At 48.5% G+C, this 26,702-nt stretch overlaps 3 protein-coding genes and 1 long non-coding RNA gene across 5 annotated transcripts; all 4 read right to left on the bottom strand.

Moving 5' to 3' along the window:
* Positions 1-2,395: 2,395 nt before the first annotated feature.
* Positions 2,396-6,566, bottom strand: LOC144254930 (uncharacterized). Its single transcript, XR_013343641.1, has 2 exons — positions 5,788-6,566; positions 2,396-2,587 (listed from the first exon to the last, which is right to left on the bottom strand). It is a non-coding gene; the product is annotated as an uncharacterized LOC144254930 (long non-coding RNA).
* A 3,513-nt stretch (positions 6,567-10,079) lies between these two features.
* On the bottom strand, positions 10,080-12,979 carry Hoxd8 (homeobox D8). Of its 2 annotated transcripts, none has more exons than XM_026405649.2 (2): positions 11,843-12,979; positions 10,080-11,482 (listed from the first exon to the last, which is right to left on the bottom strand). In XM_026405649.2, exons 1-2 carry the CDS (start codon positions 12,411-12,413, stop codon positions 11,190-11,192), a joined length of 864 nt encoding a protein of 287 aa, XP_026261434.1. In that variant the 5' UTR covers positions 12,414-12,979; the 3' UTR covers positions 10,080-11,189. The 2 variants fall into 2 exon arrangements, with proteins under 2 accessions (XP_026261434.1, XP_026261433.1); XM_026405648.2 differs by having other exon boundaries at positions 10,080-11,485; positions 11,843-12,978.
* A 5,149-nt stretch (positions 12,980-18,128) lies between these two features.
* Hoxd9 (homeobox D9) lies at positions 18,129-20,138 on the bottom strand. The gene is made up of 2 exons (XM_026405644.2): positions 19,237-20,138; positions 18,129-18,892 (listed from the first exon to the last, which is right to left on the bottom strand). Exons 1-2 carry the CDS (start codon positions 20,030-20,032, stop codon positions 18,651-18,653), a joined length of 1,038 nt encoding a protein of 345 aa, XP_026261429.1. The 5' UTR covers positions 20,033-20,138; the 3' UTR covers positions 18,129-18,650.
* Positions 20,139-23,748: 3,610 nt separating this feature from the next.
* On the bottom strand, positions 23,749-26,157 carry Hoxd10 (homeobox D10). Its single transcript, XM_026405646.2, has 2 exons — positions 25,413-26,157; positions 23,749-24,026 (listed from the first exon to the last, which is right to left on the bottom strand). The coding sequence occupies exons 1-2, from the start codon at positions 26,155-26,157 to the stop codon at positions 23,749-23,751; spliced, it is 1,023 nt and encodes a 340-aa protein (XP_026261431.1).
* Positions 26,158-26,702: the final 545 nt, after the last annotated feature.

The raw sequence follows: 26,702 nt of genomic DNA, 5'->3' as shown, positions 1-26,702 counted from the left end.
ACAAAGAATTGGAAGAGCCAATAGAGATTGTGAAGAATAAAGTCTCTCTAAGACACACCTTGGCATAACTCTGGCCTGAGTTGTGATCTGGGGCTCAGCCATATCAGTGCACAAGCAGATTGAGGGGTGGGGTGGATGGAAGGGGGTGGTCCCTAGTTTCCTCTGCTGTTGCCCATTGGCCTTTTGTGTTCCTTCCCCACCTCAGATTTCAAGAGACTAAGAAGGTCCTTCCTCTGGGGCTACAGAAGAGTAAGAGAACCAGCCAAGTGGGTGTGACTGATAGGAGGAAATGGTAGTGATGAAGAAGATGACTGTGGGGGCTAGGAAATGGGACCTGCTCTCAGGAAGGACCTGAAGCCCTCTGTGGTAGAAGACATGCCTGTGTGAGATGAGACTCCTCCACACTAAGAAGCTAGGTACACTTTCCTCCTAGGTATAGCCCTGATAAAAATATGTGCTAGGCACTGATTCTCAATAGGCCAGGTTCTATGCTGCCCACTGCAGTAAAAAGATAGAACCCAGAACTTTGTCCTCTTGGGGCTACTTCCTGTGTGGCCAAGCCTCTTTTGTTCTTTGTAGAATTTAAGGATTTGATGAAGGCTAAAGGTGTAGCTCAGTGGTAGACCACTTGCCTAATGTGCATGGAAGTGCTGGATTTGATCCCCAGCAGTGAAAAAACAAAAAACAAACAAAAAACCCATCAGGATTTGGTGTTTGGACCAAGTCTCTTTTGGCTGGTAAGTCTGATTGCTAAGCATAAAAGGGATAATAATAATTAGGAACACGATTTGAATTACTGTCCCCAAATACCACTGTAAATACTTAACTAGTGAATTAAAGTAAAGCAAACAGTGCCTAACATACAATAGTATAAGTAAAAATCCACACAACCACCCTTGAAGGTACTCATTATCCCTACTTTTCAAACTAGGAAACAAGCTTAGAGAGTTTGTCCAACTTGCCTAAAAGTCACATGGCAGGTAAGTGTTAGAGTGTAGGTTAGAATTCAAGGGGTTTTGAATGCAGAACCAGCTCTCTTTGAAAATTCTTAGCCAAAAGTAAGGATCTAGGAGACTCCCTGAATGAGACAATTACTCAGCCTTTGTGGTAGTCAATGTAAAAAAACCAATCACAGATGGAGCCCCAGGATCTCTGGGAGATGCCTAGTTGTAGAGACAGACAATTAACACAGCTTCAGAAGAACAAAGAACCAAGCAGGGGAGACACTTGACCAGTGATTCTTAAACATAAGTGTGTATCTAATTTGTTCTGGGGTGGGGCGTTTTAAAACTGCAGGTCCCTGGGTACCATATCTGGACATTCTGATTCAGGTAGTCTGGGAGGGGACTGAGAAATCTTCAGTGAAATCATTGCTCTAGAGTAGGGAGAGAAGGGGGCAAAAGTCTGCATTGCTAGGAGACAATAGGTCATCAGTGGGGTTGATCAGAGCCAGTTGTTAAAGTTGGGTGTTAACTTCTGGTGCAAGAAACGCCTGTAGAGCCCACCAAAGGCCTGAAATGAGCCAAATGGTGGGTAAAGGGTGTATGCATGGTGTTGAGAAGAGTAGAAACACACATGTGTAGTTCTCAAGTCATGAAATAAATGGGTTTTGCCCAGGAGTTCTTAAAGTCTGTTAGGAGTCACAGGATCCAGGCCCGGTTCTAAGTGAGCAGGGGCGAATCCCATCAGCTTGTTGTAGGAGGCTCTGCACAAAGTGCTTTTTGAAGGCACCAGGAATCTGAGGGTAGGGCAAATGACAGGAGAAGCAGCTAGAGGTAGACTGGCTGGAAACCAATGGGCTGGGAGCAGCTTGCCCCATCACAGGATCCTAGTTGATGGTTCGTAGGAGCACAGCTTACGGAAATCGCGCCCCCTCTGGGAAGGCGGAGAAAACGAGGTGGTCCCAATATCCCAGCACTGGCTTTAAGGCCCTTGAGGCCTCGGAGCTGCCTCCTCTGCTTGTCAGAAGAAGAGACCCCTGAGTATGGGGCAAAGCATTTCGGACTTTCGTCCAAGGCTCAATGCACTTTGCTCGCGGAGGCGGAGAGCTGGGAGAGGGAGGGGCGGCTCACGTGTCCTCTTCTTCCCCCCCCCACACAGCCCAGTCAGCTCCCGCCCGGGGCATCAGCGGCGTCGCCGCAGCCCGCGAGACGCTTGTCCTACAGCGCCTCCTCCTGGACAAGGTGCTAGACAGCAGAGCAGAGAGACAGGCAGCCCTGGAAACCCCAGTTCTGGGGTTTCCTCCAGCGGGTGGAGGTCTCCCAGCACCAGAGGCTCGTCCTCTAAGGTCCCCGAGGGCTGTCTCTCACCACCCCACCCCCCAGCACAGAAAACAAGCCCGTGGCCCAGAAGCGCGCATCCCCCATTAATTAGACGAGCCCAGGCAGAAAATCCGTCCAGTTTGTCGGTTTATTTATTTATTTACTTGACTGCTCTCCGCTGAGCCGCTCTCCCCACCCCAGCCCTCGAACGTGCTGCGCTGGCGTAACAAGATCCGGGAATGGTCTGCCTGAAAGATTGGCCTTAAGTTTGGCGGTTTGAACAGGCGCCAAGAGGAAAGGCCTCTTCCCAAAGCAGACGCACCAGGCTGAAAAAAAAAAATAAAACGAAATCTATACACTTCCCCGAGGGTCAAATATATCTATGTCTATAGCTGTATAAATACCTTTTAAAAAAAGATCGTCTCCATGGGCTACTAACTGGTGTTTGCAGCCTGTTTCTAAAAATACAGATTTAAATCGGGGTGGGGGGAGGTAAATCACGATTGAAAATAATGTAGCGAGGCAAAACTCTTTGGCTATATTTAGACGGAAGGCTGGAATAAAGGAATGGAGAGTAGCGAATCCTGAGGGAAGGGGTAGTGGAGAGATCCGGTTGTATCTTCCTGCCAGGAGTCCACTGGCCCCCTCCCCCCACCCATGCCGCACTGGTTGAATCCCTGGGCTGGGCTATTTCACTGCACATGCGCCAGACTAGCACGCGTGATCGACGTTGCGGGGCACTGAGCTGTGCCCGCTGCGTGCCCTTCGGAGTGCGGTATTGGGCACCACCCTCTACTCCTGCGCCTGGCTGCAAAGGAGCTTCGAAGCCCCATCTGGAAAAGGCAGGAGATGTACTTTTCTTTTTCAGGAAAACCTGTACTAAAAAGCCTCATCCATTCCGATTTGCAAGCCCTGTACCACCAAACCAACAAAATCAAAATCGTAATGTTGTCAATGATAACTGTGTGTTGTCATTCGGATCTGAAATTTCATATCTAGGGCACTTCTTTCCCTTAGTCGTCCATCAAGACGGGGAAAACCACCTTATGTTCAGAGAACACAACTTTTCCCTCTTTCTGCAAAAGTATCAAGTCTAAGGGACCAATCCCTAACAAGACGATATCTATTTACATCATTTCCCAAAACATGGCTCTAAATTGGATTTAAATCGGAATCTGAGTTCTTGGTAGCTTCTCCCCAGCTTCCGGTGCTCCCCACAATCCCTGCCTGGTCGCCGCACTGCGGCGAGGCCGTAAATACCTCTAACAGCTGCCTGCCAGCTCAGGGTGAAATACTGTCTTTGTTCCAATTTCTCCTGCCTCACGGATTCAGAGAACAGAACTCTGGTGAAATATATTTGTTTGGAAAAATATCTGATGGGAAAACACAGTTGGTTTTCAGTTCTAATTCTTGGCCACATTTTTAAGAGTGAGCTTGGCTCTTCTTCCTGGTCCTCCCAGAGATCACAAGCCGGACCACAGCCTGACCCAGAGACACACTGAGGCCCCGACAAGCTTACTGGCTTCCTAATCTATAAATGGACAAAGGTCTGGTCAAGGACGCTAGGAGTTACACTTCCTGGACTCTGAGCTCTTACGGTACAAGGGTTTTTAAATTTCGTTTCATTTCAGTTGTCGGTTTAACAGAGACAACAGGGCAATTTCGTCAGTGGCAACAACCCCAACTAGTTTCCTTGTGGACTAAATGGCCTGAGTTGAAATATAAGTTGCATTATTCCTCTAGATACAATCAACCATATCTTTCAAATGAGCTCAGTGCTATTATGGGGCTTACAAATAGACCCTCAATCCTCTATATCTGTCCATGACATCACCCTCTGCTGCATAATCGAACCTGCAGACTACCTTGGTAGCTTGAACTCACTGGGCCATGAACCTGGGGAAAAATGTTTGAAGCTCTGAACCCTCAGCTTGTTCATTAGAGCCACAATTTCACTCCTACCCCCACCCTTGGTACAGCTGACCTCCAGTTCCTGGCCGGGCCTATGAATGAACCGTGCTCAAGTCTACTTTTCAATAGAGAACACTTTCTACAGATATCAAAGAATGATCTCAACATCATCAAACTGGTAAAGAAATAATTACAAAATACAGAAACTCCAAATAAAAAAATATCACTTAAGAATTCATTATTTGTTAGTGATCAGAGTTAATGACTTAGGACAATCCTGCAGATGTCACTGACCACAAATTGTGGCCCGCCATTTTGAAATGAACATAATCCCATAGCTAATACCTAAAAATATCTTTCTATAAATATGGCATATATTGTTCAGAAATGCTCTTCCAGCCAACACTGTTACACTGAAATGTTTGGGGGAACAATAAGGATTTGCAATAGGTGCTTTGGGGATGATACCCTGACATGCGCAGTTAGACCCCATGCGCAATGCGGCAGATTGTCTAAAGGTTTTCATATTTCACAATATTCATGAAGGAATTAGGCAATAGGATTTGCAAACTGCATCCTCAAGTGCCATTCAAAATCTGTGAGGGAAAAGCAGTATAAAAATTTTCTACGTTTTTCCCCCCTAACAAATGTGTGGTTCAGTAGTTTTGAAGCAGAGAGGAAAATGTTGCTATGTAATGTTTATTGGTAGGCAAAACCACCAATATATTTAGAAAGCCCAAAGACCTACTCTTTTGCTACTCTGGCAAAAGACAAAAACACCCGGTGTTTGAATTTACAGTGCTTTGCATTTCTGAAATGTCTGTTGGGTTTATCCTAAGATGTGCTCCAGTTGTTTTTTTTTTTTTTTTTTGACACTATTACTTCCCAAACCATGCATCCATTTTGTAGCATAAAATAATCCAAATTCATCTGAGAGACTATCAGATTCGGAAGAATTTATTTTGAGTTATTATTTTTTTAAAAAATCCCCTGAGCACTAAAGAAATATTTAAAATTTTATCCCATACCCAAGGCCCAATAAACCTTAAACCCTAGAAATTAGCCAGCATCATTACCAAAGCCTCGATTAAAAAAAAAAAAAAAAAAAAAAAAAAAAAACAAAAACAAGCACACTCTGAGTACACAGAATCCACCCCACCCCCATCCAAAGCTCTAACCCTCAAAAAACACCTGTCAGCCTCTCAGGTACCTCGGAACATAGACAAACCGCAAAACCAACGTCTTATTCTACAGGGTGCCTTTATTGACCCCCCACAATTCCAACAAAGCTAAAATACTCAGAAACCATCTTCACACCCTTCCTCCAAGGTCGGGATTGAGGGGCTCTTGATTTAGTCAGTGGGATCCTAGCTGCTGCTGCCCACCTCTGGAGGAAACCAGACTTTCCCCCTTCGACTTCTGAGCCCAGCAGGTCCCCACGCGGGCCCCAAGGGACATCCTGGGGATGGATTAGAGGGCAGGGGTGCATACAGTGACCCCTAGGTTCCAGGGATGTATAGGGGGCTGGGCTGGGCTCCTCGAACCGCGCTAGGCGGTTGGCACTTCGAGCTCTTCGCTGGCAGCTCTCGGGGCGCGGGGAAGGGATGACTCTTACCCGGAGGCTGTCCAGCGGGAGCCGGCGGTCGGCCTGGGCGGCTGCTGTAATCCACTAAGCACAGCCTGGCTGCGCGCACTCTGGGCAGCAGGAACTGGCTCATGTTGGAGAAGAAACCGCGTCGGAACCGCGCGGCTAGTCACTCGGAGCAGGCCTGCTGCTGCCGGCAGGCGGTGTCAGCGCCGGCGGGGGCTCGGCGCCTGGGGCTCCTTCCGGGCTCCCCACCAGCTCCGGAGGCGGCCACCGTGCGTCCGGAGCTAGCGGCCGTAGGGTCAGGCCCGGCGCCGGGCAGGAGCCGAGGCCGCAACGGACCCCGCAACCCCGCAGCCGCCGACTGGAGCCCACCTCTGCAGAGACAAAGGTTAGAAAAAGAGGGGGTGAGGCTCTGGGAAAGCAGAATGCGGGGGGAAATTCGCCTGGGAAATCAGGAAAAAGGCCGTGAAGGCGAGCGGCGCCTGCACATGACCAGCCGCAGCCAATGACGACCGCAAATAGGTCATAAAAAGGTCTATTACCAAGTTGTAAATTTTCTTCAAACAAAAAGGAATTTACTGCAATTCCTTGCGGATTTTGCACATACAGCTCGCAAGCGCCATGTTTTTTCCTCTTCCCCGTCTTTCTTTTTCTCGATTTTTGCTGCCCTCTCCCTCCTTTCTCTCTCTCTCAGTCCCACTCCTCCAGTCCTTTTTTCCTCTTGTCTCCCAGGTCTGTTGGTCTTTCTCTCTTTCCTCTCCACCCTCTCTCTCTCTTTTCTCCCTCACTCCCCGCCTCTCCTCTCTTCTTTTTCTAGGAACGTGTGTGTGTGTGTGTGTGTGTGTGTGTGTGTATTTAATTTGGCTTAAAACCTCTGTGCCTTTGGCTGCCCTGTTGGAAATGGTTGGCTCAGGTGCTAAGGAGGTCATTCCTCCAGCAAACCCCCAATGTCTTCCACTACCTTGATAACTTGGCTTCTCCTCCCTTCCCTTCATAAAAGGCTTGTCCAGAGGGGTAGCCAAGCACTTTCATTTTTAGCCTTTTACCTAAGGCAAGCCTACCCCAGTGATCTTGCCCAGAAAATCTGGGCTCTGCAGACCAAGAAAGCACAATCTCCCCTCCCACTCCTCTCCAACATAAATTCAGATCTTCCATTTGCTGGGGATTTCTTTGGTAGAAGAATTACCAACAGTCCAATAGCTAAAATGGTTTTAAGTACTTGTCAACCTCTCCAAAATAACAGTTTGGGCATCCACTGTTTGGTCAGTGTCTCCGCATAAACATCCTCCTAGACAGTCTTGGGTTACAAGTAATCATTTGGGATCCCCTCTGAAACTCCTTGCTTTAGGTCCCCTCTGAGAGCAATTCTCATTTCTGTGAAATTCATTCCTAGCTCTTCTTTTTCTCCTTGAACCCCAAATATTTGCCCATTGAAAAGTCTATTCAATGCAGTTGTGAAGAGGAGGGCTCCTTTCTCCTTTTCCTGTTCAGAAAAGGAGTGACTCCCCAAAACCAGTCAAAAATGTTTTTCCTCAAAGGCAGGTGTCACATCTTTGCATTTTTCATAGAACTCTGCCTGAAAGTAAATGTCCTCAGCTGGCCTCCAGTATTCCCCTCATGGGCATGGTAATCCAGGTTTCAGTACTTGCCTGAAAAAGGTTCTCTCTCCTGCCCCCCAACCCCACCAGCATATTGCCAATCTTTTCCTTAAAGATAGCCTTTAAGGACTACTAACAATGTTTATATTTTATATTGGTTATGTGTGTTTAAGTTCTCTACTAGTACCATCTTCACACTAAGTACCTCAGTGAATGTAGACTTCAGCAGGAAATGGCACACCATCCTCTGGAATAGGCAATTTGTAACCTATGAGGAAATTCAGATGACCTTGGATGTTTTTTATTAAAGGACTTCTGTTGTCATTTTTCAGCAAAAGTCATATTCTTTCTAGAAAAGCCAATGGGTCCTAATTTTGCTAAAGGGAACCACAGAAGCAGACAAGAGTTCATTCAAATATTCTCTCTTCCCCTTCCCACCCCCAGATGCCCAAGGACTCAGAAAATACCTTGGAAGTAGAAGACAAAAGCTTGAATGTGAAATGGCAACACCTTCTGCATTGAAGACTAAAAAATGTTTTATTACACAAGGAGTTGGAGCAAGTTGTTGGGCCCTCTCAAGTCTAGAACACTTTCTACTGATCTATACACATGAACTGAGGAAAGAGTGTTGAATTCTAAAAATTTTCTGAGAAATAATCTCGATAATCAATTTGTCTTTTTATTTTCTCCCCTTTTACCCAAATAAAGCAGAGCTTCATGACCCTCCTTTTCAACTTGGGGAATGAGGACTGGGAAGAGACTCTTGGCACTGAATGGCAGCCATATTTGCTTTTTCCCCTTCTGTGCAGAAGTAAGCAATGCATTGATCTTTGTGGAACCTTACAAAATGGCATCCCTGAACTGTCTTTTCTCTAGACTGAGACCTACATCCTCTTTTGTGTTTCTCATTCTTGCAAGTACAAAGCCTAATTCACTTGGAAAGCTTAGCTTTTTCATTGTTAACATTGGAGGGTCCTATTTTTTCTTACAGACTTAGGCATATTGCTGCAGCTCCGGGCAGAAAAGCACTGCCTGGATTTGCAAAGGGTTCTCTGAAGATTTATGCAAATTTTTGCAGCAAAAAAATGTTTGTTTGATGCTACAAAGCTTGAATGTTTACCGATCTGAGCCAATTAGAAAGGCAACTTGGGTGCTCGTCACTGGTCCTCTGTCTATATGAGCTACCATGATGGAGGGGTGGAGATGTCTAGCCATTGTAAAAGAAGGTGGCGAATATGTGTGATGTGTAACTCCTCAGGGTCTTTATTTGGAGACAAACCTATGTGTTTCCTATCTACAGAAGAAAATACATATACCTACATTCATAACTAACACTTTCTCCATGTGTATAATCAATCTATGTATATGTACAAACTCATTTCTCAAATATATCAGTTATTGAAATGAAGTCATCTTCTGTATATGAGCTATGATCATGGTTTAGGGGACCAGCAGGGTCAGAAGGTTCATTTCCAGATCAGCACAGAATGCCAAGGAAGGGACATTTTTACCTTCCCTTCACCTTTCCACCTCTACCCATGCACTAGGTCCCTCACCTAATAAAGAGACTTGCTCAAATCTATAGCTCTAAAAGAAATATTTGGGGAGCATTTTTGAGTGGGATATCAAGTTTTGCTAATATACAGAAGACTCCCTTAAACCAACTAGAGTTTAGATAAGCACAGGTCTTTGGATAGTTTATTCTTGGGGCTGCTCCCCAGCCATGCCATCAGCCCTAGGCATCCTTCTCTGTAATAGCCAATATTTCAGGCAGCAGCACACAATGCAAAACATTCTCAAATCCAGCATGTGCATTTGCAGCTGTCTCCTCTCATCCAAGTGTTTTAGCCTCAGCCACCCATGTATTAAAACTGTCTTTCCTGGATTAAAGAGCCTCTTCCCAGGGTGGAAAGCCAGGTAGGTGGTGCTTCATCTCTGACCTGGCCAATACCAATATTTCTCTGGTTAGTGGAACAGCAGAAAGATGCCTGGCAATACCTAAGGGGGCAGGCAAGACTGGCCCCAAACTAAAGATCATCTTTTCTTACCTGTGTAATAAAAACCACTCTGGAAATTAAAATGTGTCTCTAATCTATTCCCAGCACCATGTACAAACACACAAATGTGCCTCTTTAAAAATAAATGGCTAAAATAAAAAGAGCTTTTCAACATCTATCTAATAAAGATGCTTTCCATTTGGGGGGAAAAACAATCCTTTTCTTATATTTATTTCTTCCCTCTCCCTTCCTACATTCCCCCCACCCCTGTAAAATGGCAGCTGCAAGAGCAGGCTCCAATGGGAAATGGATACCTTGTTAATAACAGATGCCAAAACCCAGCATCAATGGGAATCAGGGGAATTAAGCTGTGGCATAACCTGGACTCTGGGATGTCCCCTACCGGGCCTACAATTTGAGTACTTTGCGGAAGTTCAAAGCTTTCATAACATCTTAGCAGGATTACCAGCAAGATGAAACACAGATAGTATAGCCAGCTCTCTTGACTACAAGAGCATCCCCCATCCCAGCTTTCTTTTTTTATTTTTTTAAAAAAAGCATGGGAAGTGTGTTACCCCCAACCCTTTCTTATCAGACAGAAGCCTTGAGCAAGTTGCTGCCTTATAAGGGCACTGGCTATTGTATGTAATTCAGTAAAAGGAACATTTGCGGCGCTCAAAGACATTAGCTCTAGAAAGATTCATTTCTTTATTAAGGAGCTAGCTATGTTCTGGAGCGGTTGTTTACACTCGAGTTTTCTGCATTTGCTCTCAGGGTTTGTTTCAAATATGTGAGGCCATAGTTCTCCTGAAGAACAGCAGAGGACCATACCAACCGTCATCTGAGATACCCATAGCAAATTGGCTTAAAAGGAGCATGCGAACAGAGCGAAGGAAATACAAATAAATATGGCACATACTCAAACAGAATCACAGTGGTGGCCCTAGTGTAGAGACCAAGCAATTTCAGGCGATTACAAGTGAGGTTCAAAATGAAAGCAAGGCGACTTGCCAGAGTGAAAGGTTAATGAGTGAAAATGTTATAAATGGTTTTTCAAGTATTAATTCACTCTAGATTATTTAATTGCCATAATTTGTATGGACTATAGAAAAATGATTAAATGTCAATTGTGACGTCCTGAAACTTTTGTCACTGGCCCAACATTTTCCCGAAGTTCAAGGAAGCTGCCAGAGCCTGGACTACAATTATACTCTTTAGCTAACATGTGCTTTTCAAATATTTGGCCCAGACTTTTCCCTGATATATTACATCAACAAAATACTCAGAGAAACCTTTAACTACTTTAGAAGTAAACAAAAGGCACCTGAACCACTCATTATAAAAGCATAAAGAAAAACATAAATAATACATTTTAATCAAATAATATAAAGTAAAAATTCTTCAGGCATAATTTTTTTAAAAATTAATACTTAATTTACTCACCATAAAGAAAAGATTTAAGTTGTTCAAGTGCACTTGTTTGATTAATAAAGCATTTCATATTCAATTATTTGTGCTAATAATTAGGAAGTTTACGTTGTTGAGGCAAATCACCAGTTCAGACATTAGAAACTACCATTATAAAAATATAGCTACAAGGTCAGTATCAAATTACCCTTTCATAGGACAGCCCAGGTATTGCTTCTATGCAACACTAGAAAATTTGTTTAAACACCCAAATCCCTCTCAAAGCGCAGAAACCTCAAGAGCAGTGACATGAAGGTAGCTTGAAACACAGGTAAGGTCCTTTCCAAAAAAAGAAAATAGGTGGTGTCCACCAGCATATGTTGACCATTAGTTTTAATAGTCTGTGGTAAAATTTTAAAGGTAGAAGTTAATTTGTCGGGCCTTCAGCTCTGTCTTCCTCCAGCTCTTGGACTTCCTTTTTAGTTTCCCCGTCCTTCACCTCCTGCCGGGAAACGGGAAATTTGTCCTTGTTGTTCTCCTTTTTCCATTTCATTCTCCTATTCTGAAACCAGATTTTTACCTGTCTCTCAGTGAGGGCTAGGGCGTGGGAAACCTCAATTCTTCTCTTCCTGGTCAGATAAGGGTTAAAAAGGAATTCCTTTTCCAGCTCTAGGGTTTGGAAGCGACTGTAGGTTTGTCTTCCTCTTCGTCTACCAGGAGCTGCTGGTTAAAACAAAAAGGTGGAAATCAACGTTTAAAAAACTGCAATGGTGTCTCTGCAAGTTGCTGGAGGTTTCTGAAATGGGTCTAACGGGTGAAATATACAGAGTGCTCTTCAGCTCTGTATATACAGAGTGTTGCAGGCAAGAGAAGCAGAGACAAGGTCTTCACAACTATTTTGTCCCTATCATCTTTACTTTTAAAAAAACCTTATTACTTTATGAATGAGAGCCACCGCGGCTAAACAAGAAAGAAAAGGAGCGGGAGAGGGAGAGGAAAGGGGAGTTTTAAAGCTAGAACGTGAGGTGAAAGCAGATTTCTCCCCTCTTTAAAAAAAAAAAAAAAAAAAGGCATCCCAACCTTGTGGTCTCATCCAGGGAAACATTTGAGAAGGAGACGAGCTCTGATTTAAGTGGTCTGGGTCCTCGCCAATATTACCACTGGACGATTTACAGTCAGGATATTGTACCAGCTCGGCCTCTTGCTGGGTCGTAAAAATCGGCTGTCTCTGTAAGTTATCGTATCCGTAAAACTTCGCGGGCTCCCCGTGACAGGCAATCCCGCCGCAGGGGGGAGGCGGCGGCGGAGGCGGAGGATGCGGAGGAGGAGGTGGGGCGGCCTGGTAGGCAGCGGCCGGGCTGCCCCCGCCCGGGTGGAAGTAATCCTGACCCGGACCCCGGCCGCCCCCACCGCCGCACCCAGGCCCCGTGGGCGGCGGGGACTGGTGCGGGTGCGCGTGCGCCTGCGGGGGCGCGTGCGGGAAGCCCGCGGCGCTGTTGCCATAGAGCTGCAGGGCGGCGGCGGCGGCGGCGGCGTGGCGGCCGCCGACCTCGGGCGCGAAGTGACAGTCGTAGTAAGTGGGATTGATGGCCTCGCCCGCCGCTGCCGCCTTGTACTTGGAGTACAGCGGGTTCACGAAGTACGAACTCATCCGGGCGGCGGCGGCCGAGGACCGACGTAGGACGGCACAAGCGGGCGGCGTGGAGCAGTCAGGGAGCGCGCCTGGGCTCGGCCGCAGTGCCGCGGGGGCCTCTGGGGCGGCCGCTCGCGCCGCTGTGGCCGCCGGACTACGTCGCTGCTGCCGCCAGCCCGCCCTGTGCGCGTCGCCTCAGAGGCCCAACAGCCCGGGTGCTCGGCTACTGGGCATTCATGCCCGGCTGGGGCGCCGCCGCCTCGGCCTTGCGCCGCCTCCCTCGCGGGTCGCGGGGCCTGGCCCAGCCCCCGCGCGCCGCCGCCTTCCCAGCCTCTCCTGGCGCGCACCGGCTCGGCTGCAATATAATCGCCGACGCCCTGGATGACCTGCCCCGCTGCCTCCACTGTTTCCTCTCAGGCACCAGGCGGCCCTAGCGCACCGGGACAAGAAAAAAGTGCGCCCGGCCTGCGGGAATATTCTTTTTTTGCTTCAGTTTACAAGTCCTGCTCTGGAGGGAAAATTGGGGTGGGGGGGGGAAAGAAAGAAACCTTTGCCCGTTGCTACCTCTCCCCTCGCCCCCCCCCCGGTCCCCCCTCCCTCCAGTCTCGCCGCCGCCCCGGTGCGCGCCGGCCAGGCATTTTCGTGCCCCACCACTGCGAGGAGAGGTAGCGAGATGGGGGCGAGATAACCGCGCGGAGGGATCCACGCGAAGGCGAGGCGAACCGTATGTCCGACGGGACTCCTCACTCCATCCCCGAGATGCCTCCGCCAGCCTTAAAGGGGGCCCATAAAGCCGCACTGCCAAGGGCTCACTGCGCTCCGTGGCCGAGAGGACGCCTGCCTTGGCCCGCTGAGAAGGGGCGCGGCAGAACCTTAGACTTGGGGAGTCAGGGAGGACACTCCCAGGAGGCTGCAGAGCAAATGACTCCCTCCTAGAGCCCCTGGAACAGCCCTATGAAGACTGGCCATGAGTTTTGCATTTCTGAACACGGGGAACTTGGACCAGCAAAGTTGACAGACCGGACCGTGCATTTGGTTGGGTCTAAATAGTTTGATTAAAGGTCATAAGTATGGTCCCAACTCTTGGCGTTATCAAACGAATCAAAGTCCTTTCCAACAGAAAGGGCCTTGTGGAAACGAGAGGTACATTTACAATTGACGCACTGCATACCTGGCTGAGGCTCCTAGGTTAATTGATATTTAATGAAAATCATGCCCATGAATATAGTTTCCATCATTTCACCCTTGATAGACGTCAGTACTAGGAACGGGGGAGACTGTAGAATGTGGGAAGAGGGGCATTAGCACTGCTGAGGGAGTAAATAGAGGAGCGGAAAGAAATGTTTCTAGCAGAGAAAGAGGACTCACGCTGGGGTAGGTGGCATTTCCTAGGTCAGGACTTGAGACCCCCAAGTCTCAGCCCCCACGCCTGCGAGACCAAACCTGAAAAGACTGTCCCCCCGCTGGCGCACCGGGAACCGACACTCGCGAGTCCCCCTTGGAGCCTTAAGACTGGCATTCGGATCGCGCTGGTTCCAGGCTGCTGCAGGCGGCCCGGTGTTCTGCTAACTATTCTAGTTAATTCACCTAACCTGTGAGATAAGCTGTGTGAGAGTGGGCTCCAGGCTTATCTTAAAGTTGCTAATTTTTCCCGAAAGAAAAGAAAAAGTTAAGCCTAGTTTGTAATTAAAGAGGAGGAGAAGCAGCCAGAGTTATGTATGAATTGTTGAGTATGAATCGGTAAAATATTCCTGATTTTAGCAGCTCTCTCCCGAGTTGCTTGGCATTACACCACCAACCTTCTCTCCACGCTTCTTCTATCTTCTCCCGTTTTAATAAATGTAAAACATTTAATAAATGCCATTTAATAAGTGTTCCAGTAAATGTAATGGTTCTCCGCTGAGTATTTTTTTTTTCTCTCTCTTTTACTCAGCCTTTTTCGTGAGTTCCTTGGATGCTGAGCCTCTTTCCCTTCTAGGTAACCCAGTGTTGAGAGGGCATGAGACCCACTGGCCTTGGGAACAGACCTCAAAGACACGCCCAGCCCACCAAGGACGATCTGGTTTAAGCTACAACACACCACGCCGGCTTTCCACACCAAATGTAATGCCTAAAAAACCCAATGGCTTCGAAGTCGCAGCAGGCCAGTGATTTCAATTATCCTGGCGTTCCTTGTGGGTTGGCCCAGCTTGTGTGATTGGGCATCCTGAGGGTCGGTCCAGCGGACTGAATATCATTTTTACAAATGGAAAAAATTAAGGTTGAGATGGAAAGGCATAGAAAAATAATATTGTCCGACCCAACTCTTTCTACAAGGAATGGCTGGAAATGGTGAGGTTACACAGATTGTTAATGAATCTGGAAATAAAGCCCTGCTTTATTGAAATTTTAGTAGAGAAGGCTGAAGACTTGTTTTAGGGGTGACAGGGGGGTAAGATTATTAAAATTTTTTTTTGTTTTCGTTTTGTCATTGCCAAGCATCACCAGATAGCTTTCTTTGAATTCAGATGGGAAGGAACTGATTCTAACAGTTAAGGGTTTATACTTCTATTTGCAAATATCCAATTAAAAGATTATTTTCAATAAAAACTGTAATGGTAACTCTGTAATGGTGCCCTTTTATTTCACTATTTGGAGTGTGTGTGTGTGTGTGTGTGTGTGTGTGTGTGTGTATGCACGCCCTTGCATGCTATGTGCCCGCTGGTGTTTGAACCCTGATAAATGAATGGGTTTGGGAATGGAATTGGGAACAAATAGAAGAGATAACCCAAATCTCAATGATATAAGACACTTTTTAGAACTGTGTGATTCATGGGGTGGGGCTGGGAAAACAACACTACTAAATACATTTCTACACATTCAGGCCTAATTTAGAAAATATTAAAATACAATTTTCTCTTTGGACAAAACACATTTTTAAAAAATTTTTATATATAATCATTTTGTTTATAATCTGAATAGAAAAAAAGCAAAATTAGCTCCGTAAATAAAGATCTATGCTGTTACACGTTTTCGTTTTGATAGAACGAATTAATTTAGCATAGCGTTTTGGAGTTTCGCTGTACCAAAGTCCAAATTTTCCAAAATCCTGGCTGAGCCAAATTTTATGCCTGGAAAAAACTGATGGACAAGTTAGCAGTGCACACTATTTGTTTTTGGTTACATTTATCTTAATTTGGAATTAAAAATAAGATTGTAATTATTTTTAATCAAAACCTTTCTCCACCGCAACTACAGCTTTATGAGATCAGAAAATGGAGCAACAGCGCTCTCTAGTGGCCAAATGCCAATCGAGCTGACCGAGTTCAACTTCGTTTTTATTTCTCTCAAACCAATTCTAGTCTTGTTCATTAGTCTGACTGGGGTTTGGACCACTGACACAATAATGCTTCTCTATTTGATTGTCAACAAGTCGACAGAGCCTCCTCAAAGCTGAGAATAATTTTATTTGTGCTCCCAAGAGCTTGTAGTAGTGTCTTTGCCAAAAGCTTCCAGCACTTTTGTTGGATACTTTAGGTCCACATTCTGTAATAGCCCAGCTGTGCCTTTTAGCACAATTATAGGACAGGCTAGATTTAACAAAACTCAACTTTTAAAATATCAATTTTCGAGAAGCTTTATTTTCCCTCAAAGGAACCAAGCACTTCAACAACAAAGAAAGTATGGAAGTCAGGAATTGTAATTTTTCTTTTAAAGCTGTTGCTTTTAGCATGAGATAATAAACATTTCTATTTTAACTTTCTAAGTTTGATGTTCTGGGCCCATTTAGTTGGGCAATTTGGGAGGAGTGAGGCCAAATTGAAAATTTTTTGCTGGATTTCTGAATGGCTGTCTGGAAAGTCCCTTTTGGGCTTGTGTTCCTTTGAAATTCTATGGACAGTAATGGGATTTTAAACTTTTATAACAAAAGTTACCGACAGAGCCAAATTGACTAAACATTCCACTTGAATTTTTTTTTTTTTAAAGCTCAAACTATTAAATCAGCTTAGGTGTTTCCTGATAGGTTAATCTCCCCCCCCCATTTTAAAAAATGCGTTCTGCAAGTTCAGGTGTAATGGTTGTATTTTTGATAAGTGAATAGATTTCAATATTTTTGCTGTGAAGTTTGGAATGAAGGGCCCTATACGTTTTTGTAAAGAGGCATGTAACTTCATCTTTTCCCATAGACTATATTTCTGGAGACTCTTTTCTGAGTAAATGACCCAAGCTCACTAACCTTCCTACTCTCAAGTAACAGGGTGTTGTTGTAGTGTTTTGCTTTGTTTGGTTTTGGGTTTTTTTTTTTTTCTAAGAACCAGCTAGAGTGAGGCCACAGTCAAAATATTATAAAGAGCCAGTCGCCTTAAGCTACTTCTAATGCTCAGCCCATTTTAAAAACCAGAAACACATCACCTTCTTTTTCCTATCTCTCATTTTTATTTCCTATGTGCTCACACCTCACTCGGGGGCTCCCTAGCCCCTGCCTTCTCGGTTCAACACAGTCTTGTTTATATTTTATTGTCCAGATTTTAAGACCCAGTTTTGTCTGCATTTTTCCTTTCCTCTCACAAACATCAAAATGAGATGGTTTCAAAGCGAAGCGCCTGGCCTGTCGTAAACTCATTACCTCCAGACGTCTCGCCGGCTCGATGGCTTTATGACACCTTGGCTCTTCCTGTTTTCAAAGAGCTCTAGGTATCGGGCTAGCTGCAGGGGTGGGGGGTACACAGCACCTCCGCCAGATCTGGGCCTTGGCTTTCTGTCCCAGCCCCCCTCTGCTTTCTCTTCGAGTCCCCTCTTTCATCAGGATCCCCAAGATCTCTGCCACCGCCCCCGCCTTCCGCCCAGCCCAGGCCGCCAGGCGCCGCCGCCTCCTCTAGGGCCTGCAAAGACTATGCTCCGCCTGAACCCTCGCTTACAATGACCTTCATTTTAGCCTCTGAATGCGGACCTTAGAGGGCCAATCTGGGGGCTAAACATACACAGAAGCTGGGTGGAGGGAAGGGGGCGGCGGAATGAGGGTGGCCGGGAGTTGTTCCTTGACCATTTTGATCCGCTAAGGTCACTTTGGGACTCCTGTGGGGAGGGGCGAAAGCTCACAGCTTAACCAGCTTGGACCTCCCGGAGCCAGCTAGCCCCGCTGAGCTGGGAGAGTAGCTCCAGAGCGCAGAGTTGGCCTTTCCCTTGTTTGGAGACCGGGGTTGGTGGCTGGGGCTCCATGGGTTGAGGCAGGCGTGGGGTGGGTTATGTCAAAGCCTTAGCAAAAGGGTGGTTAGTTCCTGGGGCCTGCCGGCTCCCCCAGACGTTGCTGCGGTGCTGACAACTAGGCCCAGAGCACAGAGTTCATTGAAATGCTCGCACCAAGATGAGGGAGGCGCCAAGACTCCCTCAGGGGCTGCACTCCAGGCCAGGTCAACCCACACAAAGGAAGTTCAGAGGAACATCAGAGAAACCTGCCAGTTGGAAGGGCCCCGATTATTAAGCAATGTCTCCCAAGAATAGAGGCAAAGTCTGGTGAGGGTGATATTTTGTAGAGACAGAGATGTGACACAACGTTCAGGACCAGCGTCTGGGCTCCATTTGATCAGGTTAGCATTTATTGGTAGGAAGCATTAACATTTACAACTGGTCCTCGAGCAGGAACCCTGAGGGCCACAAACCAAAGCAGCCCACGTGAGCCCAGCCTTCCCAGAAAGAGTAACTGCTCCAAAACGTTAAGAACAGACCCCCACCCACCCACCCGAGGCCCCGGGCTTCTTCCTAGGCCTCACTGGAAGTCTCAGCCCACCGGGTCCCTGTTAAAAGTGGGCTTTCAAAACCCGGTGGGTGACCGAACCACTCAGGCTTAGGCCTGGGCGAGCAGCCAGGGTGTGCACAGTGTCTTCCTCTGCCTTCAGCTTCTTGGGGCGCGCTTGGTCCGGTTTGTCGAGGCTTCGGGGAGCTAAACTACAGCACTTTTCAGAAACATGGGGCACATTAACACATTGAGAGGGCTCCTCAAGCCAGCGTGCACTCACAAAATATAGCATTTCCTAAGGAACCGATGAAGCAGGAAAGGGAAGGAGTGGAATAGATGAAACCCCAAAGCCACTTGGTTTCTCCAACACAGAAGCGAGCAAATACAGAGTTCCCCAAATACCTCACAGAGACCAACCACACAGTCAATTCTACCAAGAAAAAAAAAAAAGTCTGAGTCGCTGCAGAGTTTCTGGAAATCAAGCACCCACAAAGAAAAACTCCGTTGCCTTTGAGAGCTCCTGCCGGTACTGAGCTGGGTCAGTCTCCTTTGGGGCATTTCTCCTTGCTCATCTTTTTCATTTTCATTCTACGGTTCTGGAACCAGATTTTGACCTGTCTCTCTGTGAGGTTCAGAATCCTGGCCACCTCGTAGCGCCGGTCTCGGGTGAGGTACATGTTGAAGAGGAATTCCTTCTCTAGTTCAAGCGTCTGGTATTTGGTGTAGGGACAGCGCTTTTTCCGGGTGGAGCGAGCGTGGATCCAGTTCGCTGCGGGGTTGTCTATGAAGAGGGGGGTTTACAGAGGAGAGCGAGGGGCGGAGGGGAGGCAGGGAGAGACGACAGGGTGGAGAAGAGAGGTCGTTAAATTAATTTCACCAAGGATGGCCGCTTTTCACAACTTGGGGGGAATTATCATAAAAAGCCTTAATGCTCGCGCTGTTTACCGTACAAACCGCGCGCCCAGGGTAGGTGGTTATGGGAAGCTTTTTTATGGATGCGTGTTGCTCGCCTAGGCATGGGTAGGCGTCTAGACGTTTTTATAGGTTAGTAAAACTATCAGTTTTGCACATTCGAGCCTTACAGGTTTCAGCAATAAATCAGAGGGCAATTTCTTTTGCACTTACTTGGGTCAAGTTGCTGCTGCGGCGGCTGCGGATGCTGCTTCTCCTCCTCCTTCAGCGGGCAGCCCGGGCTCGGGTGATCACTGCAAGCCGAGGGCTCCGACGAGCCGCCTGCCCCGGGCCCCGACCGGATCCCCGCCCCGGGCCCGGTTCCCCCCGCCGCCGCTGCAGCCTTGTCCCTCAGGAACGAGTTGCACGAGAAATCGGTGCCGCCGCTCCCCTGGGACTCCCGGGCCGCAGAGCACTCAGTCCGTTTGGAGGAGGAGGACGAGGAAGTGGAGGAGGAGGAGGTGGAGGCTGCGACTGGGGCCGGGGCCGCTCCGGTTTCAGGCTTAATCCCGTAGTGGCGCCCGTTGGCTGGGCCACCGGGGCCAGGACTGGGACCAGGGCCCGGGGCGCCGCCTCCGCCACCGCCACCGCCACCACCGCTGCCCGCGCCACCGGGGAAGCCGGGCAGTGGCTCCATCCAGGAGCGCACGTAGCGGCCAGGCTCGGAGGCGGCGGCAGCGGCGGCCAGGGGCGGCGGGGGCACGTACGGGTGATACAGGCCGCTCATCGCCGCCGCCGCCGGGGGCTGGGCGGGCACCGCGGACCACGAGGCAGAGAACACGGCCGATTTGGGGGCAAAACTACACGAGGCGAACTCGGCGGCAGACGCTGCCGGGCTGTCGGCCACACCTGCAGGCCGGCCCTGCGCGCCTGGCCCCGGTGGCCCGAAGCGTGCCGCGAACACCTCGTCGCCCTCATGGCCTATGAGGGAGTCCACGTAGTAGTTGCTGAGGGTGCCACTGGAGGACATTTTGAGGCGCCGTGCGCTCCCACCCAAGGTTACACTGCCCGCCGCCGAGCCGCTCCCCGCCGGCTCCGGAGCCGCCGACTAGTTCGCAGGCTGCAGCCTCCACCATTGGTCGCGCGGCCCACGTGATCATATTTACCAATACCGGGAGTAAATCAGTCCGCTAAACTGGGGGCTGCTGTGATTTAAAAAAAAAAAAAATCATCATCAACATAAGCGCGATAATTAGAGTCGAGGTAGGCCCAGGTATATGAGCCCGCTCGGCGTGGCCCGGCCCGACCCGGCCCGGCCAGCCCGGCGGTGGCTGGGACCACAGGCCCATCAGCGGCCGGAGGAGGCGCTGGGGACTATTTGTTCATCTCCTCTTGCCACTCTGGGTCCTGCAGTCTCGACCAGGGCTCTGGCTCTCCAGCTCCTGGGCTCAGAGCCGCGGGTCGCGCGTCCACAGGCTCACCTAGCACTTAGCCAGAACCTTGAGCAGCCGGAGGCAGGCGGGCCTTTAAGGGCGGCCCCCTGGCGCCCAAGGGGAGTTTTCTCCCCTTGTTTCTCTCGCTACCTAAACCCACCCCTCCCCACACAGACACACACACACACACACACACACACACACACACGCTCTCTCACAGCTTGTCGTGTTGTTTAAAACAGGTGGAAGACCTCTGTAATGATATTATGCCTTTCAATAAAAATTTTATGAGGTGTATTTGATTATAGATTAATGTGTCCCTAATAAAACGGACGGATGGAGCAGCTCGGAGCGCCCCCTCCCCCTACCACATTCACACACGCCCGCGCAGCCACACACAGCCTCGACGTGAGGCTAGGCACACGCCCGAGGCCGGAGGGGAGAGTTGAGGCGGCCTGGCTCGTGGACAGGCCCAGCCAGGCTCAGCGTCGGCGGTGGCCGTGTTGGGGATTTCTGTCAGCCCTCGGAAGGGCCAGCGAGCCGTGGAGTCTACCGCGCAAACAGTGTCGGTCAGGGTCCGTGTCTTCTCCCCGGCGGCTGGAGAGGCCCTGAAAGAAAACACGCGACAGAGGGAAGAACCCAAATGCCAGTTCGGGCCGGCCCCCACCAGCTGCCCTGTCCCCGGCTTCAGAGAGGCCTGTGGGAACCGTGTCTCCCAGGTCAAGGCTGTTTTGCGCCTTTCTCACTAAGAGGCCTCCAAGTAGATTCCCGAAATATGTGGGGAAAAAAAAAATCCAAAGGGCCAGATCCTTGGGCCACTCCTTTCCCAATTCTTTTTCTTGCTTCCAGAGGTAAGGCTGGGCAGCCTTGAATCTGAGGGAGATGCCCATTGTCACTCCCAAATCCATGGTACAAAGCCTCTGAAGCCTGGCCGGTAGCCGAGACAAAAGCGGCCTGGGTGTCGCCGCCGGCCGGAGGGCATATTACTCGCTCTACAAGTTGCCCAGCACCTTTGAGGACTCCCAGCCCACCTCCAACCCCGGAAAGAAAGGGGGTAAATGGCTACTTGTGGTCTGATTGATTGCCTTTGCCAATGGCTTTCTGATTTTGTTTCAGAGGGAATGCCCTTTCCTGTAACATGGAAAGGTTTTCCTCCCTGACATGGCCCCCAATCAACAACTAATGGCGCTCCCCACATCGCTGGGAGAAATGGGGAAGTTAAAAGTACACTCCATCTTTTGCCCAACCAATGTAAATCCGGGACAAATCTATTCCAGTGTTCCCAATCTAGCATGGATGCAGATCCCTCCTCCTCCCATCATTAGGAAATGATGCCTCTAAAGGATTCTGTCTGGGAACTTGGGATGGTTCCTGGTCTGGGGGAGGAAGTTTAAAACTGAATAAATACTGAGTGTCCCAAAGCCTCCCTGGCTGAGTCTCAGAGCTCCTAAATAGATTGTTCTTAAGGGGGAAAAAAAGGACCCGTTTTCTGAAACTCCATTAAGCTATTGGAGGTCCTCTGAAATTGCAGCCAGTACCTGGAGCAACGAATTTTCTGTCAAATTTCCCCCATAATGTTTCTCCTCCCTTTTCCCTGGCAGGACTGGATAAATCTGGGCTCCATGATATGGATTCTGCAAATGCTAGTGGGAATTTCCCAAGCCATGCCTATAAAAGGAATATTGGACTTCAAGGAAAGTCATGTTCACTTGCATGTTCTTTCAGTCATTTTTTCTATACCTTCTTGCTTTTTATAGTAGTTCCAACTGCATTTTGTAATTAAATACTAAGAGATTTGACTAGAGAGAATCTTTTCATTTCTTCCTTTAAATTTTTTCATATGAGCCACTAAAAGGTAATGACTGAGCATAAAATCCTTCTACAAGGAAAGCAAAGCAAAGTGTGCTAGGAAAACTCACCCATCCTTCCCTTCACTGGGGCCTGGCTGTCTTGCACTTGAGATAGGGGTGGGGTTGAGCAAAAGGGAGAAAATTGGATGCCATGCAATGCTAAGTTGTTGTTTGTCCTTGCTTCTGTAATGGAGGCCCGGTAGTTTCCAGGTGGACAAGACTAGTTTCAACCTAGCCCCTGAGGATGACTTCCCAGCCAGAAATCACCAAGATCTCCCTGAAAACATTAAAAATAACACAACCAAAACCCACAGAAAAAAATCTCAATATCTCTCTCTCTCTCTCTCTCTCTCTCTCTCTCTCTCTCTCTCTCACACACACACACACACACACACACACACACACAGGGGCAGCTAAGAGGAAAAAGCAACTTGTGGCACAAGCTTACTTACCAGGCTCGGGCTAGAGGAAGCTCACACCCTTTGAGAGTGCAATTATATTCTATGGTTGGGGACTGGGAGAGGAGAAAGGACTCTCTTTTCTCCTTTACGAAAAATGCAAACCCAGGCGATTATCACTCTCCTTCTCCCACCACTGTCCAATTCTAGCACCATCTCCTGCTCCCGTCACTTCCCCCACCCTACTGCCCCAAAAGCAGTTTAACCAGAAGAGAACCTCCCCAAAGGCTTTCATTTCCACCATAATATTTTTCCATTTCAGAAAGCAGAGGGAGCAAATTTGTTTCCAGAATTTATTGCATTATACATGCTACCAGAACATGCACAGAAAGGACAGGTTGCTGTTGTACTTCTACCAAACCACAGATGCACCACAAGGGAAAGGCTACAAGGCATAAGTTGTCAATATTCCATCTCACCAAGGACAACTGCTAAATTCATTTGTGAAAAGATACATTGTAATGTGCTTTTTAAGTCCCCTCCCCCCAAAGCTTGTGGGTTTTCTTAATCTTTTTTAAATATATATATATATGTGTGTAATTTAAAAAGTACTGGATGTTTTCAAAATGTCATTAGTTCATGATTAACCACACACAGAGAACTTTTGTGTTAGAAAAAAAAAAACATGAAAAAGGTCACATTGCTGGATGGATGGATGGATGGATGGATGGATGGTTAGATGGATGCTCTACAGTTCCAATAAGTTAAGACCCAAATGAAAATGTGCAGTAATAGTTACCCTGCATTATGATGAAAAAATAATAAATTACACGTGGTAAGTTTTTTTAATATATATATATATATATATATATACTCAGGGATTACAGATCACTTGCAGCACGAACAGAATGACCCCAAAGTCACATTCTAGCAGGAAAACAAAACAAAACAAAAACAAAAAAACAAAGAGCAATGAAGGTTTTGTTTCCACCTTCCCAGTCCTCCAGCACTGGGCTCTGGAACGCGGTGCCCCTCTCTGATCCTGGCCTCCCACCGGCCTCCGACCTAAGAAAAGGTGAGGTTGGCGGTCAGTTCTCGGATCCGGTTCTCTCGGCTCATCTTCTTGAGTTTCATTCGGCGGTTTTGAAACCAAATCTTGACCTGCCTGTCGGTGAGGTTAACGCTCTTACTGATCTCTAGGCGGCGCTCGCGGGTGAGGTACATATTGAACAAGAACTCTTTTTCTAATTCCAGCGTTTGGTGCTTAGTGTAAGGGCACCTCTTCTTTCTGCCACTCTTTGCAGTAAGCCAATTGCTGGTTGGAGTATCAGACTTGATTTCCTCTAACAAAATTAAAGGGAGAAGAAAAAAAATCAAGAAGTTTTTTTTTTTTTTTCTTTCTCTCAGTCTGTTCAAATTTACCCTTGGCCATGACCTGCTGGCAGGCAGGCTGCTTTGGGCAACCCTGGTATTAAACATTACTCACAGAGATGGGCCCTGGAAGGGATTTTAAATCGATGCCAAATTTCAAACTAAATGCCCAAAGTGACACAATGGGAAGATAGTCTGCATCAGTGGGGTCTCTCTCTCTCTCTCCCCCCTCCCTCTCCCACACATGCAAGCACAGGCACAACTTTCTGACTCAAACAAAACATTAGTATAAAAGTAAACTTTTCTGTATCTCCTAGTGACATTCTCAGTGGTCAGCTCATGACAGAGCAGGAATGGAAGATGCCATAGCCTAGACAAACCTTCCAACCCCATTGCTTCCTCAGGTCCCCAGATCTGTTGCTTCTCCTACCTACCCTAGGCAGGAAGGGAGCTCTATAGCCAGGTTTATAGGTGCCTAGTCTCTAAAGATAAATGAGGAAGCAAGGATATCTTCTCTATTCTGCCTGAGTATTGTTGCATTTACTCCAGAATTTCCTGAATTCTCATGCCTTCTTGCTCCAACACAAAAGCATTCCCCCAGAAATGTAACCTGCATTGTGGCCCACCTCTGGGCACTGGGAGAGAGGCTCAGGGGATAGGGTTCCTTCTCAAAAACCCAGATCCCTGGTTCTTTGCCCTAGTCCAACCCTAAGGCTGGCCCTGGGAAGTGGGCAATGCGGTTCTGTTCTCCCCCCATGTGCCTTTGCCCTCTTTGTAGATGGATTGCAAAGCCTGCGGCACTTTTCCCAGACAAAGCCAAGGTTATCCAGCCCAGCAAAGGCAGGAAGCCCTGATCCCCCACTCAAGCACCAAGCAGTCCAGCCATCTCGTTACCCTAACAGACCCCAAGCTCGCAGGATGCGGGGTATATACACTTGAACACGAACACGGTGCCTTGGGCCACCTTAAAACAATCATTTGGGTGCAAGGCAAAACAGATTCCAAATATGAGCTGGAGAAAAGAGGTACTGGGGCCCTGTTTACGAGCTGCAGGTCTCCTTTGCCTCTTTTGTTGCGTTTCAGGTCTAGCTAAGGAAAAATAAACCCGGCAAGCCTTTCCTCTGCCCAGGCGCCATCAGCGTGGGGCCAAGACCGGCGGGGAGGGCCAGGCAGCGGGAGAGAAGCAGGGACCATCTCAAAGCTGAGATCTCCCTTCTGCAAGCCGGGCGGGAGCAGCACCTGCAAGTCGGACAACCGACTCCGCTGCCTGGGCTCCGCGCTGGGCACCCAAGCGCTCCCTCTCCGCTGGGTTTCCAGACTGCGCGCCCCGCTGGGGTGGCAACTCTGTTCATACCGACCTTTGCTTTCCTTCTCCTGCACTTCGGGACTGGACACGGAGACCTCAGCCAGGCAGCTCCTCTCTTCGGGAAGGCCGCCTTTGGCCTCAGGGCTCTCCACCTGGGAGACTTTGGTGGACTCCTGGCCGCTCACGTTTTCATTCATCTTCTTTTCCATCTGCAGCTGGGCAGCGGAGAGCTGCGGCTTGGCCGCGCCACGAGGGTTGAGCTGGAGCATGACAGTGGAGCTGCCTTCGGGGCTGTTATTGTACTCTTGGGTTTTCCCGGTGGCGTAGGTCTGACTCAGTCTAAAATATCCAGGGACAGGAACCTCGGGGTTCTCAACGGGACAGGACTCGGGGACCAGCCTCTGGTACGAAGGGACCTCGGCAGAAATGAGTTTGTTGCGCTTATCAGAATACATGCAGCAATTGGATTCTTCTTTAATGTTGGTGGTGAAAGAGCAAGTGGGGACTTGCTGTGTAACAGGTTGCTCTATTCGACAAGATCTGTTCGGGTCTGTCCAACTGTCTACTTGAGGTATATAAGGATGCACATTCATACCCATATTTTGGTGGTTCACTTCTCTTTTGGCCAGAGACGGGAGCAGTCCACAGGTTTGCATTCCATAGGTCCCCATGTCTGCGCTAGGTGGTGGCATGTACATGCTGGCGCTGCTCGAATAAAAACTGTCACTCCTGCAGGCACTGATCAAGGAATCTACTAAAAAAGTATTAGCAGCAGGAGAGCTGTTGGGAAAGGACATTTTGGGGAGGAATTTGAAGAAGAGAGATTGTGTCCTTTGTAGGCTGACATCTCTAGGAAAACATTCCCCGTGTAATTGTGGATGCCTCTGCCGACCACATGACAACCAAGCCAATGAGATTTGAAAATGGCCTTGAGCCGCAGCCTCCTCGCAGGTCACGTGCTCCAGAGCCCGGCCGGCCGGCCGCGTAAGCACGGACAACAGCGACATCTACTACGCGCCTGCGATAGTGCGCGCTAGAGACGACTGGCCCAGAGCTCTCCGCCGCCCGCTCTCCTCCCCGCCTCCCCGCACAGCTCGTTCCGTCTGCCTGCCCCACTCGCGTCCACCGCCTTGGCCACCGGGCTCCGCCGGCGGAAGGAAAGGCTCGGTCGGAAGGACCTCGGGGAGGACACGCGCGGGGAGGGAAGCTGGAGCTCTGTGGCGCCTGCACACAGAGGCATATTCCAGCGCACACACCCAGGCAGAAACGCGCCCAAAAGGGCCGGGTCCGGGGCAGACGGTTGGGGCCCGGGCTGATTAATTTAGTGCCGGGCAACCCGGGA

This window comes from Urocitellus parryii, chromosome 1, assembly GCF_045843805.1.
Source record: "Urocitellus parryii isolate mUroPar1 chromosome 1, mUroPar1.hap1, whole genome shotgun sequence".
Taxonomy (NCBI): Eukaryota; Metazoa; Chordata; class Mammalia; order Rodentia; family Sciuridae; genus Urocitellus; species Urocitellus parryii.
This window is presented reverse-complemented; position numbering and strand designations above follow the sequence as displayed.